Source organism: Crocodylus siamensis, chromosome 3 (assembly GCF_052110815.1).
Source record: "Crocodylus siamensis isolate JL-2025a chromosome 3, ASM5211081v1, whole genome shotgun sequence".
Classification (NCBI taxonomy): Eukaryota; Metazoa; Chordata; order Crocodylia; family Crocodylidae; genus Crocodylus; species Crocodylus siamensis.
The window spans coordinates 149,291,230-149,316,690 of record NC_143397.1 but is presented as its reverse complement, the minus strand read 5'-3'; the positions used below and the strand labels follow the sequence as shown (position 1 = coordinate 149,316,690).

The 25,461-nt window shown below is 44.1% G+C and overlaps 1 protein-coding gene across 2 annotated transcripts in view; it reads right to left on the bottom strand.

Moving 5' to 3' along the window:
• Positions 1-24,493, bottom strand: part of SLC66A2 (solute carrier family 66 member 2) — a 90,403-nt gene extending 65,910 nt beyond the window's left edge. The window contains exons 1-4 of one of the 2 annotated variants that reach the window (XM_090039530.1): positions 24,358-24,493; positions 22,874-23,220; positions 9,652-9,785; positions 4,552-4,605 (exon numbers count right to left, since the gene is read on the bottom strand). In XM_090039530.1, coding sequence (XP_089895656.1) covers positions 4,552-4,605; positions 9,652-9,785; positions 22,874-23,076 — 391 coding nt within the window. In that variant the 5' untranslated portion in view covers positions 23,077-23,220; positions 24,358-24,493. The remainder of the gene's footprint in view (positions 1-4,551; positions 4,606-9,651; positions 9,786-22,873; positions 23,221-24,357) is intronic. The other variant, XM_090039531.1, reaches the window with a different exon arrangement.
• Between the last annotated feature and the right edge of the window lie 968 nt (positions 24,494-25,461).

Sequence of the window (25,461 nt, the reverse complement as noted above, 5' to 3'; positions counted from 1 at the left end):
GAGCACAATATATTTATTGTAGAGTCATTATGTAACTGCAACACAAATTTAAGTAACTCCTGTAGGTTGGATGGGAGTTGTAGAAGGGGTGATTTGGAGGGTCCAGACAGACTCCCTTTTTTCAGGCACCGAGCCCTGTACATGAAAAAACTCCCAAAGCCTAGAAGCACTAGAAGAATTACTTTGAAATTTGAAGTTGAAAAACCCAGTTATAACCTCTTACTTGAAATAGCAGTGCTGTACAACTCACTGAAAGACATACAGAAATACACAGCCTCCCCACCTAAAACACACCCCTACTCCCTTACGCAACATTTTCATGAGAATCCCAAGCCAGGCAAGCAATTAAGTGACATCTAAGGTAGGGACAGAAGTTACACAAACTAGTGTGAGTGAGCAGAAACTGGTTTAAACCTGTAACAGAACAGAAGTTCACTGCATGTAAACCACTTTCAAAATGGCTGAAACTGGTTTGAATAAACCTGGCTGAACGTAGTATCGGACTTAACTGATTGAGGTCAAACCCGTTTATGGAACTTGTGTTCCACCCCTGTACTGGAGGGAGAGGGGAAATAAACCCCCTCCCTGCCCTCTTTGCCTAAGGGGGCCACCCCGGGCAGCCTCTGGCCATGCCCCTGTCCCTGCCATTGGAGCAGCAAGGGGGAAGGCCCTTGATGGGGCAGCAGCCCCTGTGATGGTGTCCCGGGAGTGCAAGCTTCTTCACAGCCTGGGGGTGCTGTGCTGCAGGTGGGAGCAAGGTGGGCAAAGCTGCTGCAGACTGTGCAGGACGACTGGAGGCAGTGCACTAGCGGTGGCTTAGGGGGTCGTGGCCTCCCCTCTGAGCCCCAATGCCACCACTCACCCCACAGTCTGCGGCAGTTCTGGCCGCCCCACTCCCATCCACACCTTAGCCCCCCTGCCAGGAAGGGGCTTGCACTCCCAGGACACCATCATAGGGGCCGCTTCTCATCAAGGTCCTTCCCACCTCACCACTGGGGTCCTGGGGAGAAAAGGGGGGGTGGGGAAATAAACACCCTCCCTGCCCCCTTCACCTCAGGGGACCATGCCGGCTGGCACCTGGCTGCGCCCCCACCCCTGCAGCAGTGGGGGGGATGAGGGGACAGGGCCCTGACACGGGCTGCTGCACCCAGGCCAGGCAGACCCTGCCACTGGGACAGGGGACAGAGAAGGGAATTAAACCCCGTCTCCATTCACCCCAGGCTGGAGCTGGGGATGGCCATGCCCCAACCGCTGCAGTAGCAAATGGAGAAATGCCTGACAGAGGCTGCTGTGCCCCTGCCTGGAAGACCCTGGCTGGGGTCCGTGCTGGTGGGACAGGGGAGCAAATAAACTTCTTCCATTCCCCCTTCGCCCTAGTGGGGCTGGCATCTGGCCATACCCCTGCCCCTGCTCTATCTAGGGATCCGAGAGGTGGGGCTAGCCCTGCTCCAGTGAAGCAGAGAGCACAGCCCAGCCCAGGGCTGCAGAGCATGCTGGGATGCTGGAGGACTCTGATTTAACTTAAACCAGGAAGGAATTTTGTATAGGATTTAAGCCACCCCAAGGCAAGAAAGCACCATGTCCCCCCCACTCGGATTTTTTTAATTCAGTAGTACATGATCTGCCTGCCTATTTACCTGTATGTTTCAGAAGCATTTTAAACATATCCAGACTAGTAAGAAATGTGTGCTTTTTTAACAAGCGCATACACAGAATAGACACAGTAAACTGAATAATTAAAGTTGGAAGCACTCATGTTAGCCTGCCCTTTTCCTACACAATAGGACAGAGCTGTTCAACTTCAAAACATCTGGGAGCCACATGCCGCAACAGCAGGGGCCCACACGCTGCGAAGGCAGTACTAGTGGGGCCCATGGGCCCCCTGGACTGCATGCCCCATGCATGCATGTGCAGGTAGGCGCTCCCCTATGTAGCAGAGCATCTCATTTCACCTTCAGCTCCCTGCCAGGTCCCCTGCATCACCATGCCACAAGGGCACTCCAAGCTGCCAGGCCAAGAGCTTGCAGCATAAACCAGGGGATGGAGGGGGAGCCTTGAGACCCCAGCTGTTGCTGCAGCCAGAGAAATAAGGGAAGCGGCACCCAGGTGGGACCCCAGATTAAACCCTTAGCATATGGGCTACCAGCTGGACAGCCCTGCAGAAAGGGGGGAAAAACTGAGTATTTCTTTTGATCCCTCTGGCTTTGCAAAACTCAGGCTCATTTGTTAAGTTGCTCATCACAGGTATCATGGAATACAATTACATGAGCACTTCTATAGAAACTCCTAGGACCAGTATCACCTAATATGATTATTGAAAGCTCTTAAGCAACTGATATTTAGAACTTATGCATTTTGGGGTTTTTTACAAAAACAAACAAGAGCTAGTAATACAGCATTCACCAAATCGTTTCTATTGTCTTTATTTTCTTGAAGCATTCAAAATTAGCCAACCTTTACCCTTCAACAAATGAACAGAAAACTATTTCTACCTATACCACCGCAAACAAAACAAATGAATATGGACAACAAGAATGTAAACATGTTAGGGATGGCATTTTTCATGTTTACTTTCTACAGGTTAGTATGTTTTGATGCAGCAAGCCAGAGAGAATGACTAAACTCAAGGTAAGACAACCAGCAAAACAAACACCATTTGAGGCTGAACCTCAAAAAAAAAAAAAAAAAAAAGTTTTGCAAAAGATATAATAGGAAAAGGTGCTTTTCAAAATGGTGGTATTTAACCAACTTGCACTTTTGGAATACTACAAAATAAATGTTCTCTTCAGAAAAATCCAGACGAATACTGCTTTTGAATACACTGGGTGCATCTACACATACATTAATGCGCATTAAATTTAGTACCTCCAATGTGAGGTACTAAATGAATACATATTAGGCTGCATGCTTTTTTTAGTGTTGTTTAATGTGCAGTAGACTAGGGGTCGGCAACATTTTTGGGCAGAGTGCCAAAAACACCCGCAACCTTGACATATAAGATGTTGATGTGCCGGGGCATACGGTGGGGGAACCACAAAGGGCCTGATCCTTGTTGTGGCAGCAAAGCCCAGACCCCTTGCATACCATCCAACCCTAGGCATGCATGCCAAACAAAATGCTTTCACGTGCTACGCTCTGGCACCTGGGCCGGTGGTTGCCTACCCCTACAACAAGCTATTTAATTGCACATTAGCATAATGATATTTTTTTTAACTCATGTTTTAATACGCAGTAAAATTATCTACTGCACATTAAAGTGCGCGTATAGACACACCCACTGTTATTTAAAGATCAAATCCCCAGGCCTGGACTGAAAGTTTCAGGGAAGTGCTCTGTGGTGCACTGCTATGCAGGAACTTCTCTACTGATCAGAGACTGCACCCTTATTTACCTATGTTTACAACAGATTTACTTATAGTGATTTGAAGTCCCACAGGTACTCTTATTTCGAATGAGGAATTCCATGCTATGCTCTGTTATGACTTCCCTTACATAGCTTCCTTGTCACTGCAAACAGAACTGAAACACAACATTCATAATCCAAAATAATCAGCACCTACATGGAATTTTGCATCATCTTAACAAATTCAGCATAGAAGCCAACTTAAATTCAAGTGATGCAACTTCAGCGTTTATACTGAGACTTGTTTCTCTGAACTGGCATCTACACTCCTTCTTCAACTAAGAAGCTTGTCACAGTTGCAAATCATTGGAATGCAGGGATCTACTACAGCACGTGTTAGGAGATAAGCCTTGCTTGAAAGGGAACAAGTTTGCAATGCCACCAGGGCACTTAACACAGGCTAAACTGCTTGAACACAGGTCTGCTTGCTGAAACAAATACAGTCATAATAGACTCTTCTGGTTACTGAACCAGAAATAGTACACAGACATGGAACATACTATATTTCTCCCTCTCTCTAGCTAAGGAACACTCAGAAGTTTGAATGGATTCAGTTCAGATTTTAATAGTGACAGGAGACCAACGTATGTGGGATCCACGGAAAATTAAAGAATGGGAGTAGGAAAGCTTCACTGATCTTGTTACAGACCACTGTCATCTTGCTGAACTTGAGATACTACGGCTCAGCCAAAAGCCATTCCCATACTTTTTATAGTTTGTTTCACAGTGGAAGCTTTCTGGAGAAAGGGCTCATGATATCTGGGAAGACAGTTCTGTGGGGGTTGAGGAGATAAAAAAATATTGTCATGACTCCACAAATTCCATTCCACAGTACTTTGCCTCTCTCACTGGGTTAGAGAAAGGAAAATAAAATCAAGTAGAATGATGGGCTGTGCTCACAAATTCAAAACCTCCTTTAAAACAACTGGTTTCTAGCACAAAACTGAAAGCATCTTTTCCTCTAGAAAGGTTAAAAATTAAACAGATTCCAGCATCTCAAGAAAAGATAGAATAAACATCTCTGTAAAAATGATCATACTATCATTTCTAACATGGTAAGCAAAAAAAAGCAAAAAGAAAAAAGTAATGAAGCATGAGTTATGTTTGAGATGGCAACTTCATGCAGGGTGGCCTTGCACAGTACATACCCAGATAGGCTCTCTTGGGAGGTGCTTTGATGTCTTCGTCCTTACTATCTGCGGCTACATAAAAAAAATTGAGAACAGGGACGAAGAGAAGACAAAACAAGCAAGTTAGATCCAATACAATTGTTGCTCTTTTAGTTTGTATTCAAGTTTAGTTGGTTAGTACAGTTTGCTGATAAAAATAAATAAATCATGCCAAAGAGTTTTAGATTCCATGCCATCTACAGGACTTTCCCCAAGATTTCAGGGAAGACTGAAAGCTGAATGGTCTCAGTGTATGATCCCATAACAATGGGATGGGAGAGAAACTAGGGAAGAAAACAAAAACTGAATGTAACATGCAACCTTCAAATTATGGTACAAATATGTATCTGTTTTCTACAGAAATAAAGTTTATATTGCTTCTTTTTGTCTTATAACCTTAGGTAAAAGCAAGGGTGGAAGAGATTTTCAGAAAAGAGTTATGTAGGGACACGTAAGTATGGTATGTAAAAACAATGGTCTGCCTCAGGGTTTTGCAGGGAACTGTGTTCAAGAATGGGTTTCAACCAGCTTAAACTTACAATCACTTGTGTCAGAGGCTGATGGAGCAAACTGCCAATGCAAGTAATTCATATCCTGAAAGACTTAATTTTATTTCACACATCCTCTGCAGGTCTGAATTCTAGTTATAAACCACATACTGCCCAATATTGTTTTTCCAGGGCTCTCCTCAAGGGATCAGGGCATTATAGTAAATAGGGATAAGACAACACCAGATAGAGGGAAAGAGTCCAAAACAGAGGAGAATAAATAAGTTGATTAAAAAAAATAAAACAAAACAACTCAGTGGAGTTCTTGTCCCACTTAATCCGACGCAAATGCTGTAAGACAAATAATAAGTGCCATCACCATCAGTGCAAGACATTGCAGCCACCCATGTGCCAAAAGAGAAACTTCCCAAGGTAAAAAAGTCATCTTTGCTTAGGACCAATAGGTAAAATATTTAAGTGTACCTTGCATTTGGCCACATGCTACTAATAAAAGATTCCAGGGATACAACTGGGGATAGGGCTGGGGGGAAGGAAGACATCACCGCCACATTGGGCCCAACTGTATCTGCCGGGGGTGTTCAAAAAGTGCCTAGCAATTTTAGTTGCTTCCATTTTTAGATGGCAGCTTGAATCTCCTTTAAAAAGGGACTCAATTTTCAGAGGGTGATTGCCTCACATTCTGACTCTAAACCACGCATCCCATAAGAGAAGCTCTTCCCCTCCAAAAAAAGAGGAAAAAAACCCCCATCAACAGTCACTTTTTTAAATCTTGCCCTTTTAGCATAGTTGCACTGATGTAGGAAAGAATGCACACAGCAACAATGAAAAGCTGATTTATACAAAGAAAAGAGCTTAAACAAAATAAAACTCCAGCAAACTGAGCTATTCTGTACTAAACAATCCAGCCACAATGCACACTACTGCTGCAGACACCCAATTAAACTGGGCAATGACTGAGGAGGGCTATTATTACCATTACAATAGTGCCAGGATATCCACAAATATAAAAAGTCTGAGTATGATCAAAATGGAATTTTTAAAAAATCCAATAACTTATGTCTGAGACATTATCTAAAGCCTGCCTCCCATTAACATAGCATCCATAGCACATTCTCATCCATTTGAAAGGGAATTTTCTTACCATTGAGAAGTTAAGTCTCTTGTATCCTATACCTTTGATAAGACTTCAGCTACAAAAAAACACCACCAAAACACACAACAGGATGCACAAAACAGGATGTAATCACTCTTAAATTGACTCTATTCAATTGTGAGGGAGACCTCTTGAAAAAAGGGGTGGGGGGAGAACAAACAGCAGCATGAAATGGGCTTTGCTACTTCCAACTGACATGCAGTTTGCGAGTACATAAGAGGATAAATCTTTCCTAGAAGTCCCAGAGGGAAAGAAATAAATATTCCAGTAAAGAAACCAAAAGAAGCAAAGTTTCCCTAATAACGAGGCAGGAAGGAATAGCTCTCAGAGGAAATAGTGTCGCTCCGACAGAGCCTGAGGAGGCTATACTTTTTAAGCTGAAAGGGACACCAGATAAATGAACGTGTCAGCACTGTACACTGCTCCAACTAAATGGGTTTATGAATATACCTAATTAACTGCCATTAACATGTTCTTCAAACCAGTGCTCAAACTCACAAAACTGGTCTGTCAGGATTGAGAGTGACCACTCCCCTTACTGCCAGGAAGATAAAAAAAGTTCACTTCCTCCTGAACTAGCTATTCCAGAGGGGTATTTTGAATAACTAGGAAGGTCAGCAGGGTAAACAGATGGAAAACAAACCAAAAAAAAGCCCCGTGTTACTTCTGTATAATTCAAGACCTATTGGGCAAATGTGCACCAGGGTTATTAGAAAACAAAATAAAGCAGTCACCATTAAATGAAGATGGAGTACGGACATTTTTACTTTTTAATTTACAATTATTTTGTGAGGACATTAGAGAGGAGGGAAGAAAGATTTAAGAAGTCCTACAGTGCTTGCATATATCACATCACAATACAGAATTTAGTAGTCTTTATCCAGAGATCTCAAATACTACTCAAAAGTACTAAACGAAAGCTCACTCCAGGAGAAAGTGAAGTACAGAAAGATTTTAAGAGCTAGCTCAGAATCACATGATAAGTTGTAGCAGAGCCAAGATTAAACAGACAGATCATGTGATACCCAGTCCTATGCTTTAACCTCAAACCTATCCTTCCTCTCTTGATAGAAGCATTTATGCCTAGGCACCACAAAATGCTGATTTCAAGTCAGTATGTTACAACTACCAGCGAATTCTGAGATTGTGCATGTTAATAGTTTTGTTTTTTCCCTCCCCATCCTGTAAATCTTACTATTATAATCATATCTCTAAATAGCCTTATCACTTAAGAGAAAGCTGTGGGGGAGAAAACTTAGGAGAACCACACAGTTGCACTGTGCTGTTCCAATAGCAGACAGTCTGAAAAAAAGTACAATAAGCTTTTTACTTTTTTATTTTTTTCTTTGCAGCAAAAGCCCCCAACAGGCCAAATTAATCTTGCTGGCTGATTAAATATATAACAAACTGACTCCTAGGGAAGGACATCCAGTGACACAACAAGCTCCTGGAACAAGTATCCTTACATACTAATGAAAAAACTGGTTTCCCCAACAGGCAACTGTATATCTATACAGGCAGAGTTTTTAAAAGAGAAGGTGTCCTAGGCTGGATTGGACTCCCGCCTCTAGCAGTTAGGTAAGAAGCTTGCCAGACAGAGGAAGAGAAGATGGGCTGGCCCAAAGATTTACTCCTTAACTATGTAAAATGCAAACACAGAGGGCACGTATACACAAGACATTTACTGTGCAGTTGCCTAATTCAATGCAGTAAATGTCTCAGTATCTATATATGCACCCTATCAGGGGCACACAAAACTAAAACTCCACAGCAGCACTGGTGTGTTTTTTCGTGCACAGCATCACACATGTAGACACCGAGCCAGCTGGCTGAGGCACAAGGTTGCTCCAGTGCAGGAGCTGCCTGCAAGCTAGCCCCATGCTGAAGCACTCTTGTGCTCCAGCCATCGCCTCCAAACACACTGAACTCAGCTAAAGCACCCCCAGGCTGGCAGGCCAACCTCCAGGGCCCCCTGCCAGCTGCAACCTGGCTCACTGTGCTGCAGTCCGGGTGAACATGTAGACACGCACAGGGGGAAGCTTTCTGCTCTTTCCACAGCCAACGAGAATCCTGAGGCAGACAGTGAATGTTCTTTACACTTCAATCCCTGCCAAATGTGGGAAGCTTTTCTAAAGTCATTCATCCTCTTAAAACTAACATTTTCAGAAAACGAAATCCCAGACTACAAGACCAAATAATGGATGGGGAGGAGAAATTTGCAGATGACTTCAAGTTCTTTAGGAGGTCACTTACCTGGGCAACTTTACAAAACACCCCAGAGAAACTGGGGCATGAGGGCAGGAACTATCTTTCTATTAAATGAATAATGTATTAATCTATTAAATGGATTACGCTGTTGCTGAGCAGAATCTATGGCCTTTTAGGGCTCGCTCACCCTGGAAAGGCTGTGGTACATGAAGCTGGAGCAGACCCTCACTTAAGGAAAGAAACCGATGGAGGGAAAAAAGTCACACACCTATGTTGACAAAACAAATGAGAAGCTGACAGGTTTGCAGTCTGTCTCCAACAAGGACAGATGGAAAATAAAAACTGGAAGTACAAGATCTGTGGAAAAATGTCTTACATTCAAAACCTTGTCTAACTTTATCCCAACTACATAGCTGGACCAATAAAAGATATCACACTAAGAAATCCTTACTTCTCACATAATTTCTGGACCATCATGGCTATATCATCATTCTAACACCACTCAAATAAAAGTCTGCATTTTTCACATTTCCAAACTAAAAGAAGAAAGTTGCTACAATGCAAATAGCATCATTACAAGATTTATTTAAACAAAAAAAATGATATTCAGGCCCACATTGGAAATACTGACATAAAGATCTGCATACAGCAAGACCACAGCAACATGTGGTATTACAATGTATTCATTTTAGACATTCAAGGGACACTGCCATGTTATCACCCCTTACATTGACAATATGGTGACAAGAATAGAATATTTTATGTACCAGCAACCACACAAAGTTGGAAACAGCAAGATGAGGTTTCCAACACTGGCCAGTTGTGACTCTCTGACCTAGAGACTTGGCATGAAAGTACAGCAAAAGAAATAGAAGTTCTACGCTCATTCACGCTTGATTGTAGTATAGTCAAGGCTGGCACTTTAGCATGACTTTCAGAACCACTTCCTAAAGGACTACATTAAACATTGAAGAGAACTCATAGTCTTTAGGCTGAACTAAGAAAGACCCATTTAGAAATAAATTGAATCTTTAAAAAAAATCATTTGGAAGAACATTATTTTAAAGGCAACATTCAGGAAGTCCCATGCTGGATCATCAAGAAATGATGGTTTGATGCAATACATACAGAACTTTTACACAACCCTAGATACTTTTAAAAAAATAATTTGGAAACTGCGCTTAGCAACAACCTGTTACCATCACTGACCTGCAAAGGAGCGGCGTTTTAAGTTTAATTCGTTTGACACACGTACTTCAGTGCACAGTTTCAGCATCAGTAACATAGTAATGATCATGATAATGCTCTGCCACAAAAGAGGGGACTCAAAACGCCTTCCAAACCTAAAATGTAAAAAAAAAAAATATATATATAATTAAACATCTCAAAAGATGATGAGCTTTATACTCCAATTACCTTCACCCATCAATCACAGCGGAATGTTTCATGATTGGATCCTAAACAAGGACCATTTGTGAGAAATCTGCAGAGAAGTGCACGAACTTAATATAATCACAGTCCACTTGCATTTGATGTAATGCCCTTGGATAGGATGTCACTGGAGACAGAACCAGAGAGCTAAGGATCTAAAAGCAGGAGCATCTCCTGCTGGAGCTAAAGGCCAGGTTTGTTAGTATCAACAGAGAGGCGATTCATAAGCCTCCAGTGGCCCAAACACAGAAAGAAAGAGATAGCAAGCAAAACTGTGTTAGAATGGGGGGATTACGTATGGCTTTTGAAGTGGATGTACAGAAGCCAAGTAACAAGTCCCTCCGGCACCACACTTGGGACTCCATAGATATCATTTATGAAATACATTAGATGAACTCATACTAGCAACTGCTTCACTCTCCCTGTCCCTGGCCAAAAAAAAAATATCACAACTAATCTGACATTTTAAATTAGAACAGCTCCCTCCCTCCCATCCTCCAACACAACTACAAGCATTAGGCTTCACTGTACCCCCCAGTATCCAGCACTCTGGATAACTTGACAACATATACCAAAGATCATTAAATCTAAAATAATCTGAACTGGGGAGACAGGGAGGAAAAGACCAATTTCAAAAGCACAGGAAAAACACCACTCAACTGAATATAGGGACATGGCAATATCCTCCCCTGCCCACCCCTCATTTTAATTTATATTTGCTTGTGAATGATGTTTGCAGGGGATTACTGAAATCTGCACCTCATGAAGAAAGAGAAACATGGATTGGAGCCAGAGAGCTTCTATGTTTGCACTAGATTCTATCATAGGAAACAAGACCCCTTGCGGAACAGCTCAATAGTCCCCCTAGACATCATCCATAAGCAAATTAAACAGAAAGGAGTAGGAATAAGGGGCAGAGAAGGCAAGGGAGGAAGGAAAGTCTATCGCATACAGTTCTTGCAAGATGCGTTAGATTTATGTCAGGGAGGCATCAGGTATGCAGTTGTGAACTTGTTCTCTTTTTCTCTCTTCTTAAACATAGTTGTTAGGCTTTGCACCTGGCTGTTTCTTAAGGAATATGGTAAAGACACATTGTCAAGCTCCATAACTTCCTGTAGTGCCATCCAAAGTAGCAGGAAAATGATTGGTTAATGTTTTATGACACTTCAGCAAAAAGAAAGAACTAGTATGCTTGACTTTATATTGCTATAGCATAAGTAAAGGGGTATGATGCAAGGCCTCCCATCTGCTCGGAGTCCATCCTATAAGTGCCCTCAAAATTGGTTCCAGTAATGCCTGGATATGATTTTTAAACTTAAGTTTTCTTTTATGGTAAAGCTCTGGGCAAGGCCAGGACTTATTAAGAGAGATCAGCTATGCTGGTCATCAAGCCCTAGCACTGTGCAAGTGCTAAATAAGTGAAAATAAAATGTACCACAATCATGTCTTTAGAGAGCTTCATTTTTATTGGTATGGATCAAATAAGTCCCCAGCTAAATTACTTCCTGACAAAAGAAAATGGAAAGTGCCCGAGTACTGAGCTTCCCTGGAATTATTCCTTTCTCTGGGACGGCCAGGTGGGTCTCCTGCAGAAACAGACCATTCAAATGGAAATGGCCAGGTATTTAGCTGCCTAACCATACCCACCTAAAGTACACCAAGAGAAGTCCATAAGCCTCCACACTACCACCCATGACCTCCAGCTCTTCTGGCAGACACATACAAAAGGCCTTCTCTTCTACTACTACTTTTGGGGAACAGGTAATCAGGAGAAGGTTTCAGTTTGTGGGGGGGTCACACCATGGCAGAGTCAGGCCCAACAAATTCAGAGGTTTGCTGCAGAATGGTGGTGGGGAGATGATACAGCCAAGTCTAGGCATCCTAGTCAAAGTCACAGGAAGGGCTTCCACTGCATCAAGAAGAATGGGTTGGGGGAGAAAGCAAAGCAGAGGTGCCATTGTGGCCCCAGCCCTGAGCCCCTCCCAGTCAGATTCAACTAATGCTGCTGAACCTAGAGATTCAAGCAACCCTTATTTATAAAGCCACCCATGACCCCTTGCGCTGTGCTAATCACACCCTAGAGCAGCATGAAGAGTGAACACAGCTAAGTGGCAATAGCCCTTAGATGGCTCCTTTCTTCAGCACAGTCATGATATATTGTGTGTCTCCTATTTAACAAAAGAAGTAACCATAGTCCCTCCAACACCGCTGTGCACTGCCCCTCAAGCTCTGGGCACAGCAGAGTCTGGGAGACGCAAAGCAAATACTGGACCTGGCAACCATGGGGCCCAAGGCTAGGGATAGATATTCAAAAAGCCTGAGCCTGAATTGATTCAATCTTTGCAGGTTAGTCTAACTTGGCTAGGCTGAACTGGTTTGTAACCGTGAAGACATCCCCTCTGAACTGAAGAAATGCAAGCACATGCCTGCAGTGGCCCAGGCTAGAAGCCAGGGGGCACTAGAGCAGCCCTCCCTTTCCTTCCACAATGCTGAGCTGAGTGGGGGCAGGATACTCTGATTAGGAAGGTCTGCCTGCACCATCCCAGGCTTTTCCCCTCTCGCTGCTCAGGAGGCAAGTGTTGCCAGACCCCAGTGCTAGCACTCTGAGGCAAAGTTGGGTGTGCAGTGCATACATCTGTTGATGATATGGAGCTTTTCAGTCTCCTTCCCTGCTTTAGTCATACCATCTGCAGCAAACTGACAGGCAAGCAAGCCAGCAGGGTTTATCAGCCCATCAACAAAACAAAATCCTCTCTCATTAGCTCAAGCTCTTCTCAAACAGCTTTTTCCAAGGAAGGAACAGAGGGACATTACCAGTTGACCTGTTAACTAGCTCCAAAAGCCCTAAGGGGACACTGTTCTGTCTATGTCCCAGTGAAATTGGACAAGGACACCCCCCCCCCCAGCATTAGCTAGCATATCACATGCCTAGGGTCCATGCTGTAGGAGATGGGAGGGAAGGGGTTGGGGCTCACTTGAGCAGCGAGCAGGAGGTGGGGCAGAGAAGCCAGGCAGATGCTGCTGTACCTGCAGTCTCCCTTTGGAGCTCTGGCCAGGGAGCAGGGGGGCGGGGTCAGCTCTGCTCTCTGGAGCAGACGGCGACACCCAGAGCTGCAAAACACCTGGGATACTGGGGGACTCTGGTTTAGCTTAAACCAGGAAGGGGTCTGTGACAGATATTGCATAAACCAGTTAGACCCAATTCAGTTAAGGCCGACACAACATTCAGCCAGGTTTATCTTAAACCAGCTTCAGCTATTTTGAAACTGGTTTATGTGCACTGAACTTACGCTCCGTTACAGGTTTAAACCGGTTTCTGATCACTTAAACTGGTTTGTGTGTAATGTCTGTCCCTAGGCCAAGTGAATCATCTTGCTGGAGACCCCCAAACTGCTTGAACAGACCCTGTTCAGTTGCCTCGTGGGACTTTCAGAAAGGAAGAATCTGTCCAACTGTTAGCAACAACTGGCAAAAGCCCTCTACAGTAGATGTAGGAAATGCTTATCCCGTTACAAGAGCATTTTTAGAAGGTTAATTCAGTTGTTCTAAGAGGTGTCGAGCTAGCAGCACTATAGGCTGCAGTTGTATTTATTTTTTTCCAGGAAAGACCGTGGTAGTGCTAGTTTCCTCTGACTGATTCATTAACATTCTTCAGTCTTGACCCAGAGGGAACATATTTGAGTCTCTCCTGGCCCATTTAAGCCCTGGAACATACGTTGGGACCACCCCCGGTGGTATTAGCCTCTTGTGATAAACGCCACCCCCTTCAAACAAAGAAACATAATTGCCTCAGGCCACCACGCGTCAGATGACAATGAGGTGCAATCCCCATAAGTTTGTTTCATGTTACAACAAGGGATCAGGAAGGAGTCAGAAGGCTCTACTGCTAACGCTGAGTCATCTACCCTTTTAAAGCTAATGATTATCAAAATGGCACAGAAGAAGACACACGCAACTGAAAGCAAACGACACAATTCTTATAGTAACTGCAAACAATATATGAGATACAGAGTTAACATATCACAGCACACAGCATTGTTTTCACCACAAACTGTCATAATCAGTAACCAATTCCTTCTTTAGATGACATGCATTTTCTAGATACTGCATCTATCTTATCCTAGATGAGATAAAAAAGTTACAGAGCATCATTTTGCTCAGTACCATTAGAAATGAATGTCAGGGATGGGGGGGGCCAGGGGAGGAACACATTCCAATAGGCAAATTTTAATTTGTATGTGAAACCAGGGTTCAAAAGCTGGTCTCCCAGCAGCACAATACTACTGTTTTGGCATCCAGGTTCAAAATTCTCCCCGTCTCCATTCCCAAACAAGAAAGCACCAGGAGTGCTGGGAAGGCAGGGAAGACTAGAAGACCCTAGTGTTGTTATTTAGGTTTCAGGGGCTGCATTCAACCATCTTTTCTACCTGGCAAAAGTTGTTACTCATATTGTTATTAAAGCAGGGGCTTGTGGATGGGAAGGTTCAACAAGCTTTTTCATAGGGGGTGGAAGATCCCATAAGGTACAACGGTGCCCAAGCAAAGAGGAGCTGGAATGTTAAAAGATCCCCCACCTGCTTTAAGCCAGCTGGAAGCTCAGAATGGTAACTATCACACAGCAAAATAACTATGAAATCTGCAGCATGTGGAGGGCCCAATGGCAGATTTAATGCATTTTTTTTTACTTAAGGTTGCCTATAAACATGCAGAGAGGCTGTTTTGACACGCTGTAATTACAGCACATCAGAGCAGACTCAATTAATCTAATCTGCTGGAGCACAGTAATTACCATGCTCCAGCAGATTCCAGCATCACATGCATCAGCGTCTCCAAGCTGAAAAGTGGTGGCAGGGGCACTTTAACTAAAGCTCATTCAACAAGTTTTAGCTAAAGCGCTCCCACCACCATTTTTCAGTATGGGGGCACTGATACATGTGATGCTTCAGGTGCTTTAATTAGAGCAGCTCTCGGATCCACTCCAATTAAACCACATCCCAGAGCACTCCCAGAGCTCGTGTATAAATGCCCCAAGATGTTAACCATCAGAAAATAAAATGTAGTTCTTGAAAGTGCAACTGTAACACAACTTTTTAGTAGTATTCAGTGGATCTTAGTCCATGTGAAACTGAGGGGGACTAAAAACCTCATCTAAAGCCAAGTGATTCAGGGCAATTTCTAACAGATCATAAAGTAGGGACCTCAAGATATCTAATCCAAACCAGGGATCAAAGCTGCAACCTTGGTGTTATAAGCACCACACTTCTAACAAACTGAGCTCAATAGCTCAACAAGCAGGCTTCTCCATGTAACTCCACCAGTATACCTAATACCAGCTGCAACAATCCTGTTACAGTAGCCCTGAGCCTAACTTGAACAAAAACTGGAAATTTCATTGTAAAACTGACAATCTAAAAAACAAGCTGGATGAGACCAGCCTCATCTTCAATAACAACCAAGCAGGATTTTAATGTCTGAGAGGCAAAAGAACATAACTCTTTTTTACTAGGAGTTTGCCTTTAAAAATACAACACAAAACTTGATAGCAGTTAGGGTGCTGAAACTACCATCTATTGTACTGCCCTGGCCTCCTAATTTCCTAATAATCCCCAATCCATCTGTCTCCATCTATTGCTTCTTTTCTTATAGCTAGATTGTAAGCATCCTAGGGATAGAGACTATGTTGTGTTCTGGTTGTACAGTACCTACCAGTACATTCCTGATCCACAATCAGCACCCCTGCACATAATAATACGAATAAGTAACAACAATGACCTATGACAGCATTTAAAACTCAGGTCAAATCCTTCTGCTATAATACAAGAAAGAAACAACAATAACCTATGACAGACTTTAAAACTCAGGTCAAGTCCTTCAGCTGTGTAAACAAATTGTAAGCTGGAAGGAAGCTGTTACAATTCAATGCTTTGCTGCCAAGATCACAAGAAGGGAAAATGTTGCAACACTAAAATGGTAGCCAGCGGGAAATGTCAGCGAGAAACTCTTCAAAATACTAACTGCCTGGTGAAATCTGCCCTTTGGTATGTGGTCTTTTAGGGACAGAAGCTGCACATAAACTGGTTTAAGTGATCAGAAAGTGGTTTCAACCTGTAACAGAACAGAAGCTCAGTGCACATAAACCAGTTTCAAAAAGGCTGAAACTGGTTTAAGATAAACCTGGCTGAATATCGTATCAGACTTAACTGATTTGGGTCAAACCAGTTTATGACGCTTCTGACCCAGACCCCACCTCAGGGGGGCAGCAAAAAAAGGAAGTGAACACACAGCCAGAGAGCTGTGCTGTAGCATCCCCCAGCTTCTGGCCTGAGCCACTGCAGGCATGTGGCTGCATATCCTGAATCAAAGGTAAATGTCTGTCCACTTCTTTTTCAATTTAATCTCTGCAGTGTAAACTAACCTGCAAAGACTGAATAAATTCAGCCTCAGGCTTTTTGACTGTCTGTACCTAGCCTCAGGGTTTGCTTCAAGATGAAGAGCAGAGAAGGACAAAACTAAGCAAGACTTCTGCCGTCGATAACTGGGTCTGTTATAGGAGATGCATTAGATAGAACAATCTCCCACTACTACATTCTCTTTGCTGGGGGACTCCTTTCGTCTTCATCATCAGTTCAGTCTTAAAATAATGACCAGCAACTTTTTGCCTGTGAAGCTAAAACAGTCTTGAGAGAGAAGTTTTCCTAGTCTGCAAATAGTTCTGTCAGCAGCCATCCCTGGATCGCTATCAGAAACAAAGAACTGGTAAGAATGGGGGGGGTGGAATCAAACATATTTGCAAGTGCCTGCTGTTCTCCTTCATGCTGTGCAAGCTAGACAGTAAGGTTTTTGGTAGAGACATCATCCCTGTGCTCTGGGTTTGAACAGCACCTAGTACAACCAGATCCTAGTCGATGGGTTGGGTTCTCATTCTCTACAGTAATAAAAACAAATAATACTATCAATCAGGGAGCCTAATTTAGGCAACAGTGGGTATATCTACACGTACCAGTAAAGCGACGTGATAAAATCTGGTGAATCAGCTTTTCCCAGGTGCAGCATCTGCACATGCAGATGCTACATCTGGGACTGCAGCAGTTTGAGCCAGGGTGGAGCATCCCTAGGCTGGCAGGTGACTCGAGGAAGGAGAAGGGAGGTCGGCCCCAGGCTCCAGGAGATGGCATCATGTGGTGGATGAGTTGGCTAGGGCACCATGGGATTAGATGGCAGGCAGGGGTCTGACCCCCTGCTGCCTGGGCTGACCAACAAAATGTACTTGGGACAGTACTATCTTACGGCGGGGTTAATTAATCTACTGTGCTCTAATATGGGCACGCATTGCGTAGGCAATTCTGCAGTAAAGCACATGTGTAGATGCACCCAGTGAAGCAAAAAGCTATGTCTTATTGGGCCAGATACAGATCTCAAATCAATCTGTACCAACTAACTTCAAAGAACTCACTTGTCATTGGTTACAAAACACCAGATTCCAGCCCCTTTTAGATAAAACAGAGCGGAGACCAAGTGTAATGCACTTACAAAAAATTAAGCTTGCAGCTGAATAATGAACTGAACTTTTCCAGATAACATCATATATAAAAAACGGAAATCCCTTAAATTAGCCACAGTAGCTTTAATGAAGGTCATTGCTTGAAAACAGTTCCAAGCTTGCAGATTTCTTTTTTGGGAAGGTTTAGGATTTCTTTTGGTGTAGGCTGAAGCTGTTGAGTGACCCTGAGATCACTGCTCATCAGACACGGTATCCCAGATAATTTAGGAAAAATTTGGGTGTAATGTTTGATTGGCTAATTTAAACTGATAGGAACCTTTATCTTCAGGCCCACATATAAGTATTCAAATATGTACTGCAAGCTCAGAAACTGATGGCATATTTCCAGTGCCTTCGACTTAGGGGCATCATGCCCACGGTAACCATTATTCAGTTAAAGTCAGTTTTCTCATTACAGTTTACACCCAATTTGAGGGCTTGCCTCCCCAGAGACTTTAATACATACCAAAACAGTCATTTAAACAAGCAAAACAGATTAAGTGGTTCATTTGTTTGTTTATCTTTTAAAGCAGCCAAAGAAATAATTTTGTGAAACTGTAAAAGAAAAATGCTCTCAGGGAATTACATAAATGTGTTCCCCCCCTCCACCCAACACCCCTCAGTCAAATTTTGACTAAGTCAGCTGAGGAAATGCAAGTCAGGTTGCATGTCACTATGACCATCTTACAGCTGGGGAAAAGTGAATGCATGAAGGGTAGCTGGCAGGCTAGTGGCACAGCCAGAAACAGAAACCAGGTTTCGCAAAACCCAGTTAGTAAGCTCTGTCCATACGGCTGCCAATTTAAAAGATTAAGTCTGGTTTCTGTATTTTTTTTATTAGCACTACAAAGGCAGCAGCATTTCAACCTGCAATTTAAAACAAACAAACAAACATGGGTAATTTAATGTATTGGTTAGTACTTTTCTCATGGAGAAGACAAAAGACTACACAACTCAAAAAAATTCCACCCTGCTGGGAACAGCAAGAAGCAACACTATTTTTGACTGACCTTACTCATTAGGAAGCAACTAAAAACGCCTACTATCTACCTTAGGGACGTCTTTCCAATTTTCATTCCTTCAGCCTTCTATTTATTCTGATTAACTTGAAACAAACCCTGAGCAATTCTGATCCCCAAGACATGTTGTGTATCAACCTTAGGAAAAGTCACGCAGACACACGCGTACGCATGACTGGTGGCTCCTGAGTTGGGGAGGGGGACACAATTTGTGGGTGGGCCAAAATCCCCAAATCCACTCTGACACTTTTGTGCCTTGGCTTAGTGTGTGCCCCTCTCCCGTACCCCCACCTGCTCAGCAAAAAACTGCCCCATTCTAAGTGGTGCCGAGCCAGTAGTCAATCCCAGGGGGGCATGTGCCCCGCCATCGCCTGTGCACATGCACACACACACACACTAGGAATTTTTCCCTCCTTGCAATCCCACTAATCATTCAGGCCCTTCTTCTATATGCTTGGTCCTGCAAAGCAATGAACAACCTAAATGCCAGATTGGAAGTAAGGCCCTGCATGCCATTTCTACCATATCACACCTGATATTTTAGCAGTCACATACAGCATTTTGGTCTACCTACATGTGGAGTAACTCAAAGACAAGCAGCAGACACTTTGTAACAGCAGCATGCATTAGGATGTCAAATAGGGTCTCAAAAGGGATAAAAGTCTAACAACACAATACTTCTGAAGCCAGAACAGGCATTAAATGATCAGAAAGTGTATTATAAGGAGAACCTCTGTCTTGGCATAGGCATAGACCATATGATCCAATCAGAGGCTTAAAAAAGAAAAAAAAAAAAGTAGTAGTCATTTAACTACTACAATGCAATGACAACAAAATAGTAAAATAATAAATAATCCTGGTTTTAGTGTCCAGACAGTCATGTTCTTTGAGTGCTGATCTTGTCTAGACTGGTCACAAAGCAACATCAGCAGTCAGATATACATGTCCAATGGGTGAAAGAATTATCACAAAACTAAATATCAGTTTAATATTGTATAGCAAATAAAATAAGTCACCAACTTGCTCCATGACAAGTTGACACATTATATGCACGTTGCTATTAAGAGAATGTCTTTTAAAAAATGAATCTTTCATTTGCATACTTCCCTTGCACGCATTTGAAGACTGTTACCCCACCAAAAAACCTCTCACCACTTCACTGTCTTACAGTGGAACAGACAACTTAAATCTTGAGGAAGTAAATAATCTAAGGAAACACAATGCTGTTTTAAAGTCATAACAATTGTTTTACAGTGATACCAAACAACTCTGTATCAGTGGAACTACTTGCATAGTACAGGGCTATTCACTATGAGCAAGGGTGGAAGAATCAGAAACTTCAGGCTGGGCAAACTAAAAGTGTATAGAACTTGACTGAACTTAAATTTAATGAGAGTGGCTGCATCATACACTTTAAGCATGTTATAGGATACATCTGGTTTATAGTTCTGACAGCACTCTGAATCATGTCCGTGTGTCCTGGTCCCAGCTGAGGCCATTCGTTCAAAGGAATGCAAGGGGTCTTTCAAGGTATCAGAGGGCAGAACAAACACAAAGCTAATGTCCTTTAACGCAGTGTTTCTCAACCCGTGGGTCACAAGAATATATGAAAGGGTTGTGGACAAACTTTAAAAATGGATTCTCCTTTAAAGAAGAAAACCATGGGAAACTTGCAAGGGGTTGCTTGGGGCTGCTTGGAGCCCCTCATACCCCACACACCCACCCCCCTACCCCACACACAGTGGGCGGGGGGCAGTGGGTCAGGACTGGCCACTGATGTGTATAAAAAAAAAGTCGAGAACCACTGCTTTAAACAGATCCATCAATAACGTATAAATACTGAGAGAAGCCATAGAACAAGCCATCACAACCAGGTTAAAATATGTATTATAATAAAGACCTGTTTCCTCTCTAAATTTACACATTAGACATTGAAGTTTTCTTACCTGAAATTTGATTTTTCATTATTTTCATTATTTACACAATTTACTAGGGGTGCACCGACAGATTTTTGATGCCGATACAAATAGCCGATTTCGAAGGAGGCATATTGGCCAATACCAATCCAATTTCCAATACACAGCTCTTTAGCTGGAAAAGCTGCATCCAGCTTGTCCTGGTGGCAGGACGTGTGCCCCCGCCCCCAGATCTGCATGGTGGAGGACAGGCTGTAGCTGCAGGCTGGGGCCAGGGCCAGGGTGGGCATGGGATGGAGGCGCACCTCCTCAGGGGGCACAGCACCCACCACTGTGCACAGCTCATCAGGTGCTTGTCTGGCGGCTCCTGCTGCTGCTCCCATCACTCGTCTGGGAGGGCATGGGGAAGCATGTGCCCCCTGATCTGCCCACACAGGAAGAGCCCACCCCCAGACGAGTGACAGGAGTAGCGGTGGGAGCTGCCAGATGAGCACCAGAAGAGCCGCACAACAGTGGGAATTGCCCCTTCCCGCATCCCACACCCGCTCCAGCTGGGCAGCCCCTACCCCAGTGCCAAACCCCAGCTCCACACCATCCCTCACTGAAGGGGACTTGATCTGCACCCCCACACCCCTTCCCCCTCCCACCACACCAGACTGACCAGCTGCCTCCAGCACTCCATGCTGCCAGCTTTGCTCCTTGCTGTATACGTGCTGTGATGCAGCTGTGGCTGCACACACACACAGGCATTTATCAGACAAATTATTAGCCACATTGGGCAGATTTCCGATACAGAAAATTTTCTTTATATTGGTGCCGAGCCAATATCAGACTAATGTATCAGTGCACCTCTACTATTTACTTTTTGCATCTGTCTCAGACTGAGTGCTTAAGATAGACTAAAGTTAAGGACTTCTTAATTTCATAGTGAGTCTCATCCTAAAATGCCAATTCACAAATGTCCAGCAACCGCACAGTTCCTCCATGCCACTGACAGTACTTACGTACACATAAATGTGAAGCACTGATATATTCTAACTGCCTCTGGTGTCACAAGTGTTTGCACAGTTTTAAAAACATAATGTTTACTCTGACCTTTCCACTTCTCATTTTCTTCTGCCTCACTCATCAGTTCTGTTCTTCTTCCCCCCTCCCCCTGCACATTAGTCCATTAGTTGCTTTCTCTCTCTGCTTCCTGCTTATGCTTCTCTGCCATCAGTTCCTGCCTTCTCTTACCCATCTCCTGCCTCCCGCTCCCTGGTAAATACAGCTCCAGCCCCACAAGTAGTTCTGATCTCACTACTGACAGCTCCAACATCTCACTCTAGCTCCTGTCTCAGAGGACAACCCCCATTTCCTCTACTCCTCAGCATCAGATTTTTTAGATGCTTTCATAAGAACCCAGGATGCTTTTTCCAATTAAAAGCCTGAAGGAACTTTAGAAGCAGTTAGAAACAAATAGGTCAGGACTGGCTCCTCCTATTAGCTCTCTGCAGATTATGTGCAATGCTCCATTAGGCAAATTACTCTCAGATTAGTTTTTTCTATTTGCATTCACTTTCCAATCAATTAAACGTTTAGTTTCCCAGGTGTGCTCATAGTGCAGGAATAGTCAAGTTACAACCAAAAAAAAAAAATGCAGAGGAAGATTACTTTCTAAAATTTATTTTTACAAGCAGGGAAAAAAGCCGTGGAAATATTTAATTTCACTCCATAAACACAAAACAGAAATTCCGTTTCAAAATCTAGATTTTGAATGTCAAGAGTACTTTTTACATGAGTGTTTTCTAAAACATATCTGTTTTTATATGGGATCTTCTTTATTAGGTTGCTTTTTAAAGGAGTGGTTCTTTAATTTTTCAGCACTGTGAGGTGTTCCTGTCCCTATGAAGCCCATCCATGGGACTTCACATGCCTGCAGGAACTCCTGGTGTGAAATCACTCTAACTGCAATGGAAATAACTAAGGATCCTGGTTTTCTGACAAAATAATCCCCAATTTTTAGATTTAAAAAAGTAATCCAAAATCCACATTTTTCCGTGATTAAAACTGAATATAATTTTTAATTATGGTTGTGGATTTTGGGTTACTTTTTTTAATCTGAAAATTGAGAGGGAGGGCTAATCAGAGAAAACCAGGATCCCTGAAGATGACTTATATGGAGCAACATTGTATTTTGCAATGTAACATGAATGGGAAGAGGAGAAGGGAATGAAAAGGGAAAGCTGTATTATGGATTAATCCAATTCTGAGCTACACTAGTGCCCTCTCTCAACCTAAGAGGATGAGGCTTTGAAGTGTAACTTATTAATGCTGATAATCTCACTAGGAAGATGCAAACAGATCAAGCTTGTGCACTAAATTCCTCTAAGGTTAGTGCAAATACATCTACTTACACTGGGACTGTAATTAACTTTACAAACTCTTTATAGTTGCATCCTTGGAGATTTTGCACCCAAAACTTTGGAATCAGTATAAAAACTGGCTTGAAAAGAAAAGGGGGAAGAAAAGAGTTACCTACTTACCAAAAAAGTATCCTTAAAATATTTGCAACCAATAATACTAGACACACATAAGTGGAGAAGCCCTCTGCATTCTGTGTCCTTTTGATGTCTCTGTACTGGGGGATGTATGGCACCACACCTCCAAAAACCATGGCACCAGCTGCACCCCAGGAAACCAGCTGCTGCATGGGAACCACCAGCCACTCCAAGCCATTTGTCTCCATAACAGCTGAAAGCAAAGAATGTAGCACCAGGACAGATGCAAACAAAGGGTCTCTTTTCACTTCTTCCTCAGACTTGGTTGATATTAGTCATACACCTGGGGCGATCTGCTGCCATGCTTACGTCATCCCTTACACAACTGTAACCTAAAGAAAGGAAGCAGGAGGGAAACGTAAATAACCTGTCAGCAGGAATACAAGCCCCAAGCCCCACATAAGCACCCAATCAGGTCAGAACTCCAGCCAGAGTATCAGGAGTGAATCCTGCAGTAGGAAAAAAACAGCAAGCAGGGTCAAATATAGCACACCAAGGTCTATCACTGAGCCCAGACTCATCTGGTCACCAATAAAGAGGAGTTATTTTATGCTGGGTCACTTCATTTTGTAGGACTGCAATCCTTATGAAAAGCACTGATTTGAAAGCTCTGAAAACCAATGTCCTGTATATCCACAAAACAGGTACGGCACAGCACAAGCTTTCCCACGTTGGTTCTTCAATGTGCTTCAGTTCCAATGCCAACAACCAAGACCAGGAGAGAGAAAGCAGTTCGGACTCACTCAGTCCTGGGCTTCTTTCCCACGAAAACCAAGAGGAATGCAGATTATGTAGAGCTGGCTTCGAGGTGGGGACACTTCTCCCCTGGCTGCCAGACCAAGCTCATCTCACACAGCCCCCAGTGGAGTTCTCGTGGTTTGGCCTTCTGACTTACAGACAAGGATGCCTGCAGCCAGCTCCGTTATGTACAGCCACCACACAAACCCTCAGACTTCTTTCAAATTACCACCACAAAAAGAAAAGAAAAAAAATCACAGGTTGGGCAAAGCGTGGGTGCTGGGAGTGGTGTAGGGATGTCAAAAACAGCTGGGAAATAAGTTGGCATCTCACTGCCAGATGGATCAGGAGGGAGGGAGAGATGGGGATAACTGACCAGCGAGGGAAAAGGACCGGCAAGGACGTTACCAACGCCAAGGCAATGTGGGGAGCTGGGGGCCAGGACAAAGGGGTCGTGGCTGGAGGAAAGGAGAGGTTGATCTTGATCCCCACACCCCTTAGCACAGCACGGCGGTACTTTTCATGCCATTCCTCACCGCCTGCCTCCGACAGACAGAGTGAAGGGTCGGGGCCTCTCTCTGCAGCCTGCCCCCAGCCCAGGGGCGCAGAGGACAGGGCAGGTCTTGCCTGGCCCATGCACCTGAGCCTCTTCATGGCCCTGCCTGCCCGCCCGCCCAACCGCACGTCCCCGGCAGGGATGGGACGGAAGCCCTCCCAGCCCCGCCTCTCACCTTGGGCTGCAGCAGCAGGCAGGCCTCAGGGGGGCAACGGGCAGAGCCAGGCCCCTCCGCGCCCGAGTCACTCATCCCCCTGCCCGCCGCGTTCCGAGACATTCACCAGCGGCCGGGGCTGCCTCTGTGACGTCACAGTCACCAGTAACGTCAATGAAGGCCCCGCCCCCCCAGTTGCTGCCCTGCCACCTTCCCCCGGGTCCTAGCGCCGCCTCGCTGAAGCCGCGTACTAGAGAAGGAGAGGGAAGTAAGTGCAAGAGAGACACAGCCTGCCCCCGCCGCCTCTGGGATCTCAGGCTCCCGGGGACCGGGACTGACGTGGTGGCATCACAGCAGAGCCCCAGTTTACGGATCAGGGCCCCACTGTGCTCGGCGCTGTACAAACAGGGCACAGAAAGAGCCTCCTCCTCCAGTCTAGTCAAATGCTCAAGTGACTTGATGATTAGACAAGTCAGTTCCATCCAGGAAGAGCATTCCTTCACTCCATCCTTCACTCCAGCCAGGAAGAGTGTGCACCAACTGCAAAGCCTTCCTTAGCCTGACAAAGGGCTTTTAAACCTGAAAGCTTGCTAAGAATTTTTTTTTTCCAACTCTTTAAGTTGGTCTAATAAAAGGTATCAGATTCATCCAAAGAACCCAGATTAGGCAAGGAAGGGTGCTTTACTCAAGATGCAGACAGGAGGCAGCAGAAAGGCCAAAGGAGGAAATGACAATGGATTACTCTTTTTAACCACTGCAGGCATGAAACAGTGCAGACAATTGAAGGCCTCCCCTTTGCCCCCTTCCACCGATAACGAGAGGAGCTGACCCTCTGCATGTGCTCACACGCTTCTCTCCCATTCTTCTCAGTGTTTTTTGACTTCCCAGATTATGGTCCTGTCCCTTTAAGTTTCCTTCCTGAAGAGTTGTCAGGCCTTCCAAAAAGTCTCCATGTACCAGGGTTTCTGCTCTCCCTTGTTTTTTGCCTCCCCCCCCAGAGTATCTTCAAGAGGTCACCTGACCCCCAGTTGTCTTTTCTGCTTGGCGCAGAGGGCTGGACCCAATGATCTTCCAAGGTCCCCTCCAGCCTTACAATCTATGGATCTATGAATCTAAGTATGCTAA